Genomic DNA, 14,901 nt, shown 5'->3' on the forward strand with positions numbered 1-14,901 from the left:
TCCTTAGAGAAAGCCTTGCGCAGGGCCCTCCCTTCTTTCTTCCGGCAGCATCCCAGTTTTATCATCTCCGCCTTGACCAGACCTCGCACCGTGCCATGTCCCTCTGCCCTGCCCGTCCCCTGGGCTGCTCTCCCAGCGTGACGGGGTTTAGATTTGCCTGTGTCCTCCCTAATTCTTTGAGGTCTTCAGGACCGGCCACCCCACCTTTCTGTGTGCTACCCATCCTTGCACCCAGCAGCAAAACCAAACCGTACGCTTGGTACCAAGGCTGATGCGCACGGGTGGGCAATGCAGAAGGAATTTACCCTGTTTTCCAGTTTTTCCAAAAATACACTATCTCTGCCCCTACTTTTGCCTTGCTCTCTGAGGTTGGGGGTTATTTTCACATACAAATAATGACCAAGTATGAAGTTCATCTTGGGAGCAAGTTACGCAGGTGTAAACGTGCCCTCCTCATCCTGAGCATCCTGGGAGCTCAGAGCCGCTGTGGCAGCCCAGCCTTCTCTGCCGCGGGCACCTACTCGTCCCCAACGCCTTGTGCATCGCCACACAGCCAGGTCACGGCTCACCGCGACCAGGGTGACCGTATTTCATATTTCCCCTTGGAGTCGGGGCCGAGACCCCGAGCGTTGCCCTGGCAGACCCCGTGCCGGAGGAGCATATTTGGGGAGCCCCAGCCTCTGATCCCCTTGGCACCATTGACTCGATGGAAGTGCAGCCCCGACGCCGTGCCCGTGGCCTCTCCAAGCTTCGGTTTCTCCGTCTGCACAAAGGGAAACAGTGACAGAATAATATTTAACTGCTAGATAGAGGGGCTGCGAGGCCTAACTATGTAACAGCTGAAAATTTTCCATATGGCAATGTGCAATAAATGAGGAGCAGCGTTCCTCTCCCGCTCCCTCCCCGGATTCTTGTGGCAGAGTGGGAAGGAATCCGAGTTTGCAGGATCCCACATCTATGTTCAGTCCTGCAGATCATTTAGCAGAGAGGAGGGTAGTGAGAAACGCTTTGGAGTGCTTTGATCAGCGCTGCTAACGGTTTACTATGTAGACAAATTGCTGCATGTGACTGGAAAAAAGGCCACGTTTTGGTTCTTAACATTAGCCATGTGTCCGTTTGCATGGTGTCCACAACTTTTTCTTACCTTTTCCACATTTTTTTCCTTTTTTTCATGTATTGTTTTAAAAAATAATTGTCCAACAGCATAATAATATATATATTTTTTTGAAGTTCTGGTGCAAGTAGGTATTTATCATTTAATAAAACACTGAACTCACTTGGGAGAATATATATTATTACTAATGAAAATCATTATATTAGAGTGTGATTTTTTTTCCTAAAGACTGAATGTAAAATCAGGTCCTTGATGGCCTTATACTTCCAAAGCCATTTATTTATTTTGTAATGGCAGCTATCGCTAGTGGAGAACGATTGACCAGGAATGCGTGGAAATCTCTCAGCGACACAAAATGAGCACTGGTCACTCTAGACTGTACTTCAGCCGCAAACGCAAAGATAATCCCTTATAACCCGAAATTACGTGTTTATTGTGAGGTGTGGACAGTTGGTGAACTGCTTGGCACTGTGTGAAACACTAAAAATTCTCTCTGGTTACTTATTTTACCAAATACTTCTCCAGTGGACTCTAAACGATGGTACGATGTCCGTAGGTTCGTACTGGCACTGTAATTTCCACAGGTAGGAACCTCCCGTCGCTTCAGCCTCTGTGCCTTGGGAACAGAGAGAAAATGTCAGAAATGAACCTTAAACCCAATTTCCTGTCCTTATCCGTAGTGAATCCCAAACTGAAGCCCATGGGATGGTCAGGCCCATAGTCCGGGCCAGCAGAATTCCCGACTTTGGGCTGGAAAGCCCGATGCCACCTTGCAGTCGTTGTAGGGCCTGTTTATGATGCCAGGGCAAGGTGGAGAAGCCGTCGCAGTATCGCTCACCTCAAAGGTTCAAATATCATGAGTCAGCCGCCCTCCCATCTACAAAAGAAGAAATCGTGAGATTTTAAAAATAGTCAAGATTGGGTTGGCTTTATTAGCCTTTGAGGTTTTCTGCCTCAGAGTTCCCATTTCCCAGCTCTCCTCCACGCTTACCAGAGTTAGAAGCTCGGTCTTCAAAATGCGAAATCCGAGATCATCCTGTAATCAATGACTACGGCAGCTCTGACTTTCCAGAAAAGAAAGCCCACCAAACCCTCCGATACCCAAGATAAAATGGTAAAAATTGGCAATAGCGCCTTCATGCAAGAAGAAATCCTGGCCCATGTGGTTTAACTTTCTCTTTTGGCTTTTCACAAGCAGCGTAGTCAAAAATAAACCTAGTGGCAAACGGATATTTTAGATAGACGGTTTTGTTTAAAATAGATTAACTGTAAAGTATGTTTCTATGCTCTTTTTTGGTTTTTTTCGATAAGAGAAGTTTTATGGAAGGCGATGGATAAGCCCCCCGTGCCCTGCCCAGCTCCGAGTGGAGCTGAGGGGATGCGCTCGACCCCACCGTGCCTTAAAATTGGCTTGTCTGGAAAGCAACCATTGGATGCAGCTTTGGTTTTCAAGAGCTAGTTTTGATCTAGGGGTTTAATACGTTATTAACTTCATGTGCTGGCTAGTGAATACAGTCTGGGTAGCATTTGAGGTCAAAGAAGTTTGATGTTTTACAGATTAAACTTGGCGGATGCTTGCAAAGATTGTCCCCTGGTTTGTTACACCTATGGATGCGCCCGTCTAACATGTTCGATACGTACAAACGTACCAGAATTCAGTGGAATTGGCACTGGGCATGACACCCCCGAGTCGTAGCTGGCCAACCATTTCCATTCAGAAAAAAACCTGCAAAAGTACTTTTATTGAAATTATTTTGAAATTTAGTCTAGGCGCTGTCACGATGACCAGACTCAGGCACAAAGAAACCGTGGGGACAAGGACTGTGGTCGTGGCGTGGCTCTGGGTGCTCTCGGGGTTCAGACGCAGGCTGAGGCGGCGCCGCTGGCGCCCCCGGCTCTTCAATCCCGGCTTTCTGCTGGGATAACCACCCCTCAGGGCCACTCCACGAGCTGCGCCCGCTTAAAACATCTGCTGGAGAGTTTGTCCCCTTAACGAGAACAAGAGGAGGTAGTTCAGTGCCGGGGAAAAGGCTGGCTTCCTCCTGGCAGGGAAGCCTGGAAAGCAGGCGTGGGATTATTGGGTTGATGAGGATCGCCATCAATAGGTAGTCTGTAATATTAAAGCAGATGTATCCACATTTGGCTGCTTTAAAGTAGCTTTTTAGAGACTGTGGCTTTTAGGATCTGATTTATTCATATAGCATCTGTATAATTAGATATTTATACTGCATTCAGTCTATGGTGCACAAGTATCTGAATGCGAACCTCTTCCTGGAGAGAGAGGAGGGAGAATATTAATGTACAAAACTGCAGGAAAATAAGTGTTACCTTTAGTTGCAAGAGTTACAAAAAGAGATAATTACAAATGGCGTCGCCTAGTGTTCAGCAGGTTAATCTCGAACTCAGGTTGGGATCCTCCAAAACCAGAAACTGGCCAAGATCGTGCCCCCTCTGTACGTCTGTATAAGGTAGATGATGGTGCAACTTGTTCTTGGTTTGCCCAACATCTGGATGAGCTTTCCACAAGTCGGTTTGCGTCCCCTCCGGACATCCCTTGGGATTTTAACAAACCTTTAGCTCGGCTCTGGCGTCTCCTAACACAGACCTGGCTTTGGGGGCACGGAGCTGGGCTTTGCTTCTCTCTGTTTTGTTTTGCTTAAGTAGGAGAGAGGCTGGTCGGAAGAGGCTGGGGGGGCGCGAGGTGGGGCTTGTCTTCATGGGACCTCTGAGCGGAGGTCCTGGTCACGCGGCTGGGGCAAAAAGCTACAGCTGGGTAAAATTCTTCACATCTGGGCATTCAGAGCCACTTCTCCACCCACGGCGGGTACGTTTTAATAACTACGCTCAAGGATTTGTCTAAGAAGGGTGAGATTATCCAAGTGACCCAGACTTAGAGGAATACTGGCTATTTTAGTCGTCTCACTTGATATTTTACCATAATCCGTTTCAATTTGTGACTGCAAGCTTGTCATCCAGCACATAGCCTCCCTTTCTTAGCCCCTCTTCTGAGGACCTCAGGTACAGTAGCGTTGGGAATGACTGCTCTCTCTTCCTGCCAGCATCCTTTTTCTGTGGCTTTCTGGAAGGGCTGATTCCAGGCACGAAGTGTGCCGGTGGTGGAGCCGCTCCGTTGGGGTGAGAGGACGCCACCCAGTGCAGTTGAGCGAGGAGGGTGCTCAGCAGCTCACAGGATGAGGCCCTTTCCGAATTCTCTGTCTTGAAAATCCTGCTGGAAAAGCAGGGACCTATTCCCTCCTTCCTCCCCTCCTGGGCCAGGAGAGGTGGCAGAACCCTCCTTTCTCCTCCTCCTTTCTTCTCCTTCTCCTCCTCCTTCGCCTTCTCCTTCTTTCTCCTTCTCTTTTCTGCTCCTTCTTCTTCTCCTTCTTCTTCTTCTTAGATTTCTCCAATATTTCCTCACCATCTTCTGGAATTTGCTGCTGGGATCTGACACAAAAGAAGCAAGGAGAGAATGGAAACGAGTAAATATATACCAAAGTATTGAAATTCTATCACAGATGTTACAGCAGTGATGATTTCTAGGCAGCCCCACCTGGTTTCTCACCCCGTTCACCAGTTGGCCATACCTTGCCTGGGTGGCTGGTCCAGGGTGACCAGCAGTGCAAGCGGAAAACGGAACAGGAGGGCTGTAAAAGAAATTATTAAATTAGATAACGCTAAAGCAACTGGATTCTGACAACATGGTCGCGTACCATGGCACCCCACGCGTGGTTATCTAACTACCACACAGTAGGTGCCATATCCACCTGAATTCGTCCCTACTTGTGTTGGGAATCTGTTTATACCGTAAGCACACGGATAAGTTACACCTGATCAGCCTTGTTCTGTTATCAGGGACCTAGAAGATGCTGAAAGAATGATGCCTAGCCCAGAAAGTGCTGAAATAATGCAATATTGGAGCATTTTGTGCATCTCTTAGGTTGTATGTATTTTGAAGTCCCCTGCCCTTTGGTGGCATTCCCTCTGGGTTCGGCATAACACCGTTTTTACCAAACCAAAGGTTTAAATACTCATCCTTGACCCTTTACATGGAAACCAAGTATCTCTTGGGCGATGGAGAGGACCCTTGTGTCAGGCAGACCCACGGGGAAGCTGCTGCTCCTCATCGGTGCGGTGCTGGTAGTGGCGCGGGGCGGTGGGACACGTTGTCCCCACGTCACTCCTCCCACCTGCGCCTCGGCGTCTCCACACTGCCAACCTCTCGCTAAGACGAAGGATGTAATTGCAGCGTTGCCGGCATCACTAAGGGCTGGAAGATGCCGGACACCCACCAGATGTGGGGGTAGGTGCTCGGCAGCACGGATGCTGGCATGGGGGCTGCAGGGGCTCCTGCACAGGTGCACCCTCACACCGGCCTGGCCGGCGCACAATCCTGGTGGCAAATCCTCGCCTTTGCCAATGCCGAGTCCTGCCGGGGAGCTTGGCTCTGCAGCAGCCCCCGTCAAACACAAAACCCAGCGCACAACAACCGCTTTTGCCTGGTTCAGCGAAAATCCCCACCGTGGCTACGCCGCGGCCAGATGCAAATTCATCGAGCGCTGCATTTGGAGATTAAAACACCAACAAAGATTTAATTTTTTAAAAAGGCTGCTTCTCCTCAGATAATTCCCCTTATATTTTTAGCGGTTTGCTCTTTTAATCAATGGGCTCCCGTTAGCCCAGCTCAGGCCCTGGAGGTGCGTCCCTGTCTGTGCCAATGGCAGACCCGCACTCCCGAAAGCTGGACAATGCCATGCGGGGGCTGGACAATGCCATGGGGGGGGCTGGACAATGCTATGGGGAGGCTAGACGGTGCCATGGGGCAGCTGGATGATGCCATTGGGCAACTGGATGATGCCATGGGCTGGCCGGATGATGCTGTTGGGCGGATGGACAATACCAAGTGGCAGCTGGACAATGCCTTGGGGGCTGGATGATGCCGTGGGGGGGCTGGACGATGCCTTGCGGGCTGGATGATGCCATGGGGGGTCTGGACAATGGAATGGGGTAGCTGATGATGCTTCGGGGGCTGGACAATGCTATGGGGAGGCTGGATGATGCCGTGGGATGGCTGGACAATGCTATGGGGTGGCTAGATAATGCCATGGGATGGCTGGACAATGCCTTGGGGGCTGAATGATGCTATGGGGGGGGCTGGACGATGCTGTGGGGTGGCTGGATGATGCCATGGGGCAGTTGGATGATGCCATTGGGTGACTGGACAGTGCTGGGGGGGTGGGGCTGGATGATGCTTTGGGGGCTGGATGATGCTTTGGTGGGGTTGGACAGTGCCGTGGGGCAGCTGGACGGTGCCATTGGGCAACTGGACGATGCTGTGGGATGGCCAGATGATGCCGTGGGGTGGCTGGATGACGCCGTGGGGGTGTCCCGAGCAGGGCTGTGTTGGGGGGCTGGTGGGGCAGAGGGGTGTAGGAAGGGGTGGATGGGCGGCGGAGGACAGCGTAGCCTGGTCTTCCGTCATTTCCAAGCCCTACACGTGGTCAGCATCTCTCCGATAGTATTCCTGGCTGTTTATTAATATTATGGAATTTATGTAAGATACACATTTCTATTTCTGAAAAAAGAAAAAAGGATCAAATATCCGGGACAATCACAAGTTCCTGAGCGAGGCAGGAAAATATATTAAAGTTATCTCAATGTATGTGTCGAACGCAAATATGATATGTTAAAGTAATTAATTTTTATTGTCATGTGTTGAGAATTATGTTATAGTTATGGGCTTACTCCCTGCAAACCGCATTAACTTCTTATCATGTTGTGTACAATATATTTATACTGAAATTCTCCCATTCAGGCGAATGAAAGCACTAATATGACAGGATCCAAATTAAGTTGGACCGTTCCCCGCGCCGAGGTTGCAAAAAAACAAACCCAAATCATCTGCAGTCATTTTCGTGACACATTGGTCACGATTCAAGGGCTGCCTTGCAGAGTCGCGGGGCTCTCGCCGTTTCCATGATCCGTAGACATCGACACGGGAAATTTTTCGAATTAGCCGGTGCCAGTCAAAAAAAGCTTGTTCTGCGGGAATTAGGGGGTCGCTTCCGTGGCAGGAAAGCGATGAAGTTAGACGAGTTAAAGGTCCATCCAACCTAATTCTGTGGTAAAATTTGCACTAAAATGCAATGCTCGTTGTAGAACTTTGTGTGGAGCTGTGAAACTCCAGCTTTTATCAGGAGAGAAAAAACGCTGCTTTGCAGTTTGCAAAGGCCGGGGGGGGGGGGTTTGGGGAGAAGGGGCTTTATTTCTAGTATTTCTAGGGGTGTATTGAAAACACCAGTTCGGGGTTTTTTTTTCTAAATAAATGATCAAAGCACTTTGTTGTTTTTCACCTCTGGAGCATTAATATCCACGTTGGTAGGAAGCTGGGTTTATAAAGTGGATTTACTGGTGCAGTGAAGGCTCTGCCGGTCTGTGCCGAGCCCTGGGTCCGAGGAGCCTTTTTCCTGCCTTTCTGGTGGAGCGTTTTGTCGCCCATTGACCTGCCGTCGTCGGGATTTTTGGCCTTATGTATTCTACGCTGAGGGTGGTTTAAAGGTTACAAATGTGATCTTGTCAGATTGACAACTAACTGTTCTAATGAGGAAAAAATCCTCAAAGCATGAAATTTGAATGAAATGTGTGATTATAATTCAAGTACTGTTTACCCAAACCTCCGGGGACCTCCCGAATAAATGCAGAACAAGTGAGTTAGATAAACCTCTGCTCCTTCTTTCCCGGTTTTTCCCCTTCCTCTCGCGTCCACGGCCACGCACGGCCATCCGGGCGGAAAGCGGGGGAAAAGGCAACTTTGCGGGGTGGGCTGGGGATGGCGTTCCCCGCGCTTTTTGCGGGCGATGGATGCCGGCCGCGCCGGGGAGCGAGGAAATAGGGGCTTTGAATTATTAAAGTTGAGCCCGCAGACTGGCTGGATGCTCGGATGGCATTTGCTTCGGCATATGCAAATGATTTAGTTTCATTTGGGATCAATTCCCAGGGGCCCTCCTTTCCTGTGATGCTCTGAATTTGGCAGGCTGGAGTCAGTCCCGGCGGGGGGGGGCTGTATCCCCCCCTTCCCTCCCCGCCCCCCCCCCGCCCGGTTGTGTGCGGGGCGATGCTTGTCAGCAGCGGGACGGGGCCGCGCTGTTTATTATTTAAAACTTACAAAATAATTTTTAAAAAAAAAAATTAAAATTAACGGGGGAGGTGGTGAGGCGGGGGGGAAGGGGTGGTTTGCGCGGGGCTGCGCGGGCGCGGCAGCTGCGCACAATGCTGGGAGCGCGCCAGCAGCACGGACAGATGGCGGAGTTATTAGATGTGCATCAGACGATTCCCTTCCTGCCACTCGCTTTTTAATCAAATTAAAACAAAAAAAAAAAAAAAAAAGAGGGGGGAAAAAAAGGGAAAAAAAAAAAGACAAAAAAGAATTAAAAAAAAAAAAAAGGAGGGAGAGGGGGAGGCAATTAAGCGCATTTGTATTCCGCTCGGTAATGGGCCCGGCTCCGCGGGCGGTGCGCGGGGCGGTGCGCGGGCGCGCGGGGCGGTGCGCGGGCGCGGGGGGGGTGGGGGGTGGTGGGGGGGGGTGGGTGATGGCGCGGGGGGGGAGCGCAGCCTCCGCCCCCGCGCGGCGAATGGTCTCGCCCTGCTTTGCATATCGAGCGCGCCTGGCCCGGCCATATGGGAAGATGCGAGTGGAGGAATTGTTGTGAAAAAAGGGAAGAAGCCGAGTTTGAAATAAAAAAGTTGGGAGCGCGGGCGCGGAGGGGGACGGCGGCGGGACCATGTACTGCGCATACACCATCCCCGGCATGGGCGGCAACTCCCTCATGTACTACTATAACGGGAAAGCGGTAAGCGGGCGCGGCAATTAAAGGTGTAATTTGGGCGAGTTGGGCGGCGGTGGTGGCGACGGGGACGAGCATCCTCCGCGCCGCGCGGGCCCGCGGGCGGCCGCCGCTTCGGCCGCCGAAGGCGCGTTTGGGGGGCTTTTAGTGTAGTTTGGTTTTTTTTGTTTTTTTTTTTTGGGGGGGGGGGGCGCTAGGAGGGTTTAAAAGTTTGGGGTGAAGTCAAAATAGCGCAAGGCAAAAAAAATAAGAAGAATAAAGGGCGGGGAAGGGGGGGGGGAGCTGCGCGGGTGCGGGTCCAAAAGTAGGCGTAAAAAAAAAAAAGGGAAAATGCCCCAAAAGCCCCATTCGCACCCGCATTGCGGGGACTTGCCTGTGCCGGCTCACTTCGGGCCTTTTTATTTTTTTACTTCCCCCCCCCTCCCCTTTCCAACAGAAACGCTTTATTTAAGAAGAAAAAAAAAAAAAAAGTAAAAAAAAAAAAGTAAAAAAAAAAAAAGTAAAAAAAAAAAAGTGTCTGGTATTTTGTGCATAACCCCAGCAGAAGGTTTATACTTGCCATCTGGAGGTTTATTTTTTTTTTCTCTGGCTGGGTCTTGAGAAAGAAAAGTATTTCAGTATATTTTAAAATATTTGGGGGGGGGGAAGGGGGAAGGGCGAGGTAAGGAGGGAACTGTTGCTGAAGGGAGAGGAAAATAAAATTGGGCAGTGGTGGGAAGGGAGGGCAGCGCGTGGGGGGAGCGCAAACCGCTCGGCTTCTGCCTTCTTTCAACTTTCCATCCTCCATCCCATCCCAGTCGGGGCGGCGGAGCCGGGGGGGGGTGGGGGGGCGCGGGGATGGGGCGCACGGGGGGCTGTGGAGGCATGTGGGCCGGGGAGCCGATCCTCCAGCCAGCCCGCAGCCTGTCGGGGGGGAAAGGCACTCTCATGAATGAACATCTGTTTGAATAACTGACTTTTTTTTTTTTTTTTTTTTTTTTTTAAAATATGCTTATTGGCGAGAGTTGTGGGCCTCGGCTTTTGTTTTGAATATTTTTGCAAAGAACGCGTTGCGGTAAGGCAGGACACAGCCCGCGGGTAGAAACTAAGGGTATTTGCACAGGAAAAACAGTTGACATTTAAAATTTTTAAAAAGAAAAAAAAATATATATAAATTTATTGCGGGGTGCTTCTTTTTTTCCCTTCTATTTTTTTTTTTTTTTTCTTCATTTTAAAGAAATGATTCCTATTCCAGAGCTGTTAAGGCTACACCTAAAGTCTACCTGACATTCCCATGCATGGCAGGGCCGGCAGCCTCGGTAGCTTTTAAAAGACAAAAGTTCCGAAGCGCTGCTATTCATCCTCAGTAAGTAATAAAATCCCGGCGACAGCCGCCTGCGAGCGGGAGGCAGCGATGCACAGCGTCAGGCCCGCGCTAAACAATTTCCAACACTTACACCAACTTTCATCATTATTGGCATTTTTCTGGCGGGGGTGGGGGGGCGAGACGGAGTGTTTGATAAGTCACATGGAGGTGAGGGGGGTTCTATTTGTTGGGGTTTTTTTTTCCCAATTATTCTGTTTGTGTGTGTATATATATTTTTATTTTTTTTTTCAAATAATTAAACGTAAAGTGAAATTCCCGGCCTGCCTGGTGAGCGGCCCTACGCTCTGTGCCACCGCGGCTGGGGACGGTGAGACCGTCCTGTCGTGCTCCCGGAAAACTGCCGACTGCGACATCATAACGCTCATAAACCCCCCTCGCCTGCCGGGCCCCTTTTTTCCCCAATTCTTTGTGTTTTCCAGAAGGTAGAAACCGGGCTGGCTCTGTCCCGGGAGATGCGTTTCCAGGCGCCGGTGGAAGGTGTCGGTGCGAAGCCGGCCTGGCCTCGGCGGGGACACAAAGAGGGAGGCGAGGGTGCCCGCGCCGCCGGGGGGACAGACCCCTGCCCGTGGGGCTGGGGGTGATGCAGCCCCCCAACCTTTGGGAAAGGGGGCGGGGGGGATGCGGATAAAAGTATCCCTGCGTCCACTTGCCAAGGCGATTTTTTGTGTTTTCCAGCGCCGGCATTGTTCTGGCTGCGGTTCCGCATTGTGCGGCTCTTGATGCGGTGCCAGGCATCGTGCGGAGCTCGGGGATGCCAGGCAGTAATTGTCCCCCACGCCGCCGCGCGGGGACCCGCCGCGCAGGGGGGGGTCACCCAGTTGTCGGGGCAGAGCAGGGCTGCGCCCTCCTTCTCCCCCAACTTCCCTTGGGCAGGAAAGACAAGAGTTTTGAATTCTTCCTTCTTCCTTTTTTTTCTTCCCCCCCGCCTTTTTCTTCCCCCCCTTTTTCTTCCCCCCCTTTTTCTTCCCCCTTCTTCTTCGCCCCCCTCTTTCTTCCCCCACTTTCCCCCCTTTTTTCTCCCACTTTCCCCCCCCTTCCCCCTCCCTTCCTCTCCTTCCACCCTGCTTCTTCCCCCCCTTTTTTTCTTCCTCTTTTTTTTTCCCCCCATTTTTCCCCCCCACACTTTTTTTTCCCCCTTCCCCCCCCCCCCCTTTTTTTTTTTTTCCCAGTGACAACTCAATTACTTGTTTAAATTCAGTTTGAACTCTCTGAACTGCGAGCAGGCAGCGGAAGCAGGTCTTCCCTGGGAATAAACAAAAGAAGAAGGGGGGGGGGGAAGGCAAAATGATTCCAAAGCCCTCTGAATCGCAGTTGCTGTGGGAAGAGGAGCGCGGTTGGGTACAGAAGTCACAAAAATGGCTGGAAAAAAATTCAACTGCCAGAAAGGCGAGATTTGCAGAACACGTTTTCTGCGACTTGCTGTATTCCGCCCCCCCCTCCCTGGCTCGCAGGGCTGTTTTAGGAGAGCTCACTCTGGGGGAGAGCACTTTTTGCCTTTAACTATTTACTGATGGGCCTCGGTAAGAAACCTTTTTCTTCACGTCTCTCGCGATAAGAGGGTATTTGTTTTAGAAAATGTTAAAAGAATAGCAAACCTGCCGGCGTCAAATAATAAACTGGAAAGATAAGGTGGTGTTTGGTGATGACACTGATGGGATGAGATACGTGTCGGGCTCCCGATGCACTTTTTTTCTCCTAAAATATTATAGAAAAGGCGTTTTAGCCAAGGAGTTAGAAATGTGCACTATTATATCGTATCTGTGATTAACTAAATTAACACTTTGATGATGTTGGAAGCAATGGAACAAGCAGAGCCATTTTTTCCCTGAGCCTGGCTTCTCGTTGCCCGCGACGCGTGCGATATTTTCGGATGTGCACGTTACCTGGGAGGGGAGGGATGCGGGATGGCTGTCTAAATTCGATTTTCAGAATTGCTTATTTGCTAGTGCATCTCACTGAGATTTTAATAAAGTATTATTTGGTCATAGACGATATATTTAAATGCAGGGAACTATAAAGAGGGAATTATTGCAAATGGAAATGAAAAACAAAAGTGGCAAAATTTTCTTTTAATGGTATCTTAAGATCACATCATCAGCTCCCACCACGCGCATGTGTTAAATCATATAGGGAAACCTATAATTATTGTAATTGCTCTTTTTGCTTTATCCTAACAAGCTTCAACCCATCTCTCAAACTAGTTGTTTTGAAATAGTTATTTGTCAAGTCATCAAATCACAAAAAAGTAAATGCTAATGAGTTTTCCCTGTTTACATGCTGTCTGCTGTTCTTATTATAAAGCTTTTCAACTCCATAAAGTTCCGAGCTGAAGATGAATGCTCCCTGGTATCGTTCCTGCTAATAGGCCAGGCCAAAGAGTGCAATAATTCCATGTACCAACGCGTAATAATGACAAGTGCGGAGTTGTGAATGGCACGGGGCTGGCGGCGCGCGGGGAAAGTTGTCTTCGGCAGCGGGAGGAGGGAGAAACCCCACCGAGGAGACGCGGGACCCCCCCGGAACACCCCCTCACCCCCCCGCCCCTCGCCTCGGTCCCCGCATCCCCGGGGCCGGAGCGGCCTCGGGCAGCTCCATGCTGCTGGGGGGGGGGGGGATCCGCTTCCATTAAAGCAGCGTCAGGCGGTGCTTCGCTGGGAATACTGGGAGCACTGGGAGGAAAAAAAAAATAAAAATTTATTAGGCAAAGTTACAAGATACTTTATTTCCGAAGGGGTTCGCGGGGGGGGGTGGGATTTTGTAAGAAAGTAACGCTGAATTTACAGCTCCCTCATCAAATTGCATCCACAGAGGGGTCGCTGGGGCTTCCTGATTAGAAATCCATATGTGCGCGGATGCGAGGCATAGATAGAACGTCCGGAGAAACCCGGGCTCTGCTCAGCGCCCGGCAGAAGCCAAAAGCCCCGCCAGACTTTTCCAATATTTGGGGGCTTTATGGAAGGGCTGGACGTTTGTTTCTGTCATCAATGAATGTAATCTGGTAGGCTCCCTGCCGACAACAACAAACCCAAATTGTGTAAATTATATGCATATATATATATACAAACACGTGAAACTATGTATATAGTTATATATACACGCGCGTTTTGACACAATCAGTGGGTTTGTGTTTTACGTTCTGGAGGAAAGGGAAGGGAGGCGGGAGGCGTTTGTTCTGCATCTTTGAGGTAGCAGAAATAACCGTAGCGCTTGTTTTTAAGGAGCAGGAGAACTTCCCATCCCATTAAAATTTACACTTGGCAGGTCCCGTCGCTTTCTCCCCGTTCGACGTGAGGGAAAGAGAAGCGGCCTCCCGTTTGCAAAGCTGCGTTTTGCTGAGATATTGTAGGAATTGTTAAAGCTCAGCGTCCTGGCAGGATGTTAGGTTGAATCTTAGTTTTAAATATGCTTTGCATGTGCTGATCAGAGGGAAGTTCACCTCTCCGGCTGGGCCGGTTTGGAAATTATTGCAGTGGTGGGGTTTTTTGGCTTTGCTTTTTTTTTTTTCTTTTTTTTTTTTTTTTCCTCAAAAAGAAATTATAAATAGAAATTTATTTTATTTGGTTAAAGATTTGACGGTAGATGTGGAAAATGATGTTTGAGTGTTGACATCTTCTAATGGCGTATATTATGAGCTGCTTTTTTGTGGGCAGGGCCGGGGGGGGGGATTAACAAAAGATCTAATGGCTGGTGCAGTCTTTAAATACCTTTCCAATTGATCTACAGGAAATTGTGCAGAAGAATTGTTTGTTTCCTGTTTCAGTATAAATCTGGTTTGCATTATACTTGGTTTACTGTAAAATTGCCGTGGCACTTTGGAGACGTGGGATTTGGTTCTTTTGCAGCGGGAATTTAGTTTGAAAAGTGAATTTTTTAGCCTGCGTCGGCCAGTTGCTTTTTCCGAGTTTATGATACTGTGTTGCTAGTGGAGCTTTTTTTTTTTTTATTATTGTTATCGTGTGGTGGTGGTGATGCTGCGTTAGAGCGGCCTGTGGAGTTGTGCAGCCTGGCGGGGTGGTGGGAGAGGTGCCCGCAGGGCACGCGGGGCCGCTGAAGGACGGGGGGAACTGGTCCAGGCACACCCTACCTGCGCTGAACTGCCCGCCCTTCCTTTCTGTTGCTTTGCCTTCACTTTTTCTTTTTTTTTTTTTTTTTTTTAAAAAAGAAAGGGAAGTTAGTTTTTTGTGGAGCTGATCAGTGCCTATCTGCTGCTGGTTCCTGGTGCTGCCGCCCTCCTCCCTCCCGCAGCCTGCGAGGGCATCTTTTAACTCTGCAGGTGTTTTTCCAAACGGAAAGGAGCTTAAAATCATCTTTTCAAAATTCCAGGGCCACGCAGAACTTTCAATATGTCATTGCCAACGCTCGGTAATAAAAATCGGCTTATTTTCTGCTGAAAATAACGTTATGTAGAGGAAGAAGCTGGTTTTAACTAACACCGGCCAGTGCGTACCCACTGTTTTCATATCAAAAGTGATTGTATTTATTATTGTTTGGTGAATCAAAAGGTCTGCTCCGGCGGCGGGCTGCGATCGTTACGTCAGCAACGAGCTCTCCCTCCCTTCTCTTCCTCCGGACGGGGGAGA

At 49.6% G+C, this 14,901-nt stretch overlaps 1 protein-coding gene across 50 annotated transcripts in view; it reads left to right on the top strand.

Moving 5' to 3' along the window:
• Positions 1-14,901, top strand: part of TCF4 (transcription factor 4) — a 237,220-nt gene that overhangs the window by 160,324 nt on the left and 61,995 nt on the right. For 3 of the 50 annotated variants that reach the window (XM_074571046.1, XM_074571049.1, XM_074571048.1), the window contains exon 1: positions 8,683-8,961. The exons of 46 other annotated variants lie outside the window; for them this stretch is intronic. In XM_074571046.1, coding sequence (XP_074427147.1) covers positions 8,893-8,961 — 69 coding nt within the window. In that variant the 5' untranslated portion in view covers positions 8,683-8,892. Of the gene's footprint in view, positions 1-8,675; positions 8,962-14,901 lie in introns of those variants that run through there. One more of the 50 variants, XM_074571047.1, reaches the window with a different exon arrangement.

The sequence above is a fragment of the Larus michahellis genome, chromosome Z, assembly GCF_964199755.1.
Source record: "Larus michahellis chromosome Z, bLarMic1.1, whole genome shotgun sequence".
Taxonomy (NCBI): domain Eukaryota; kingdom Metazoa; phylum Chordata; class Aves; order Charadriiformes; family Laridae; genus Larus; species Larus michahellis.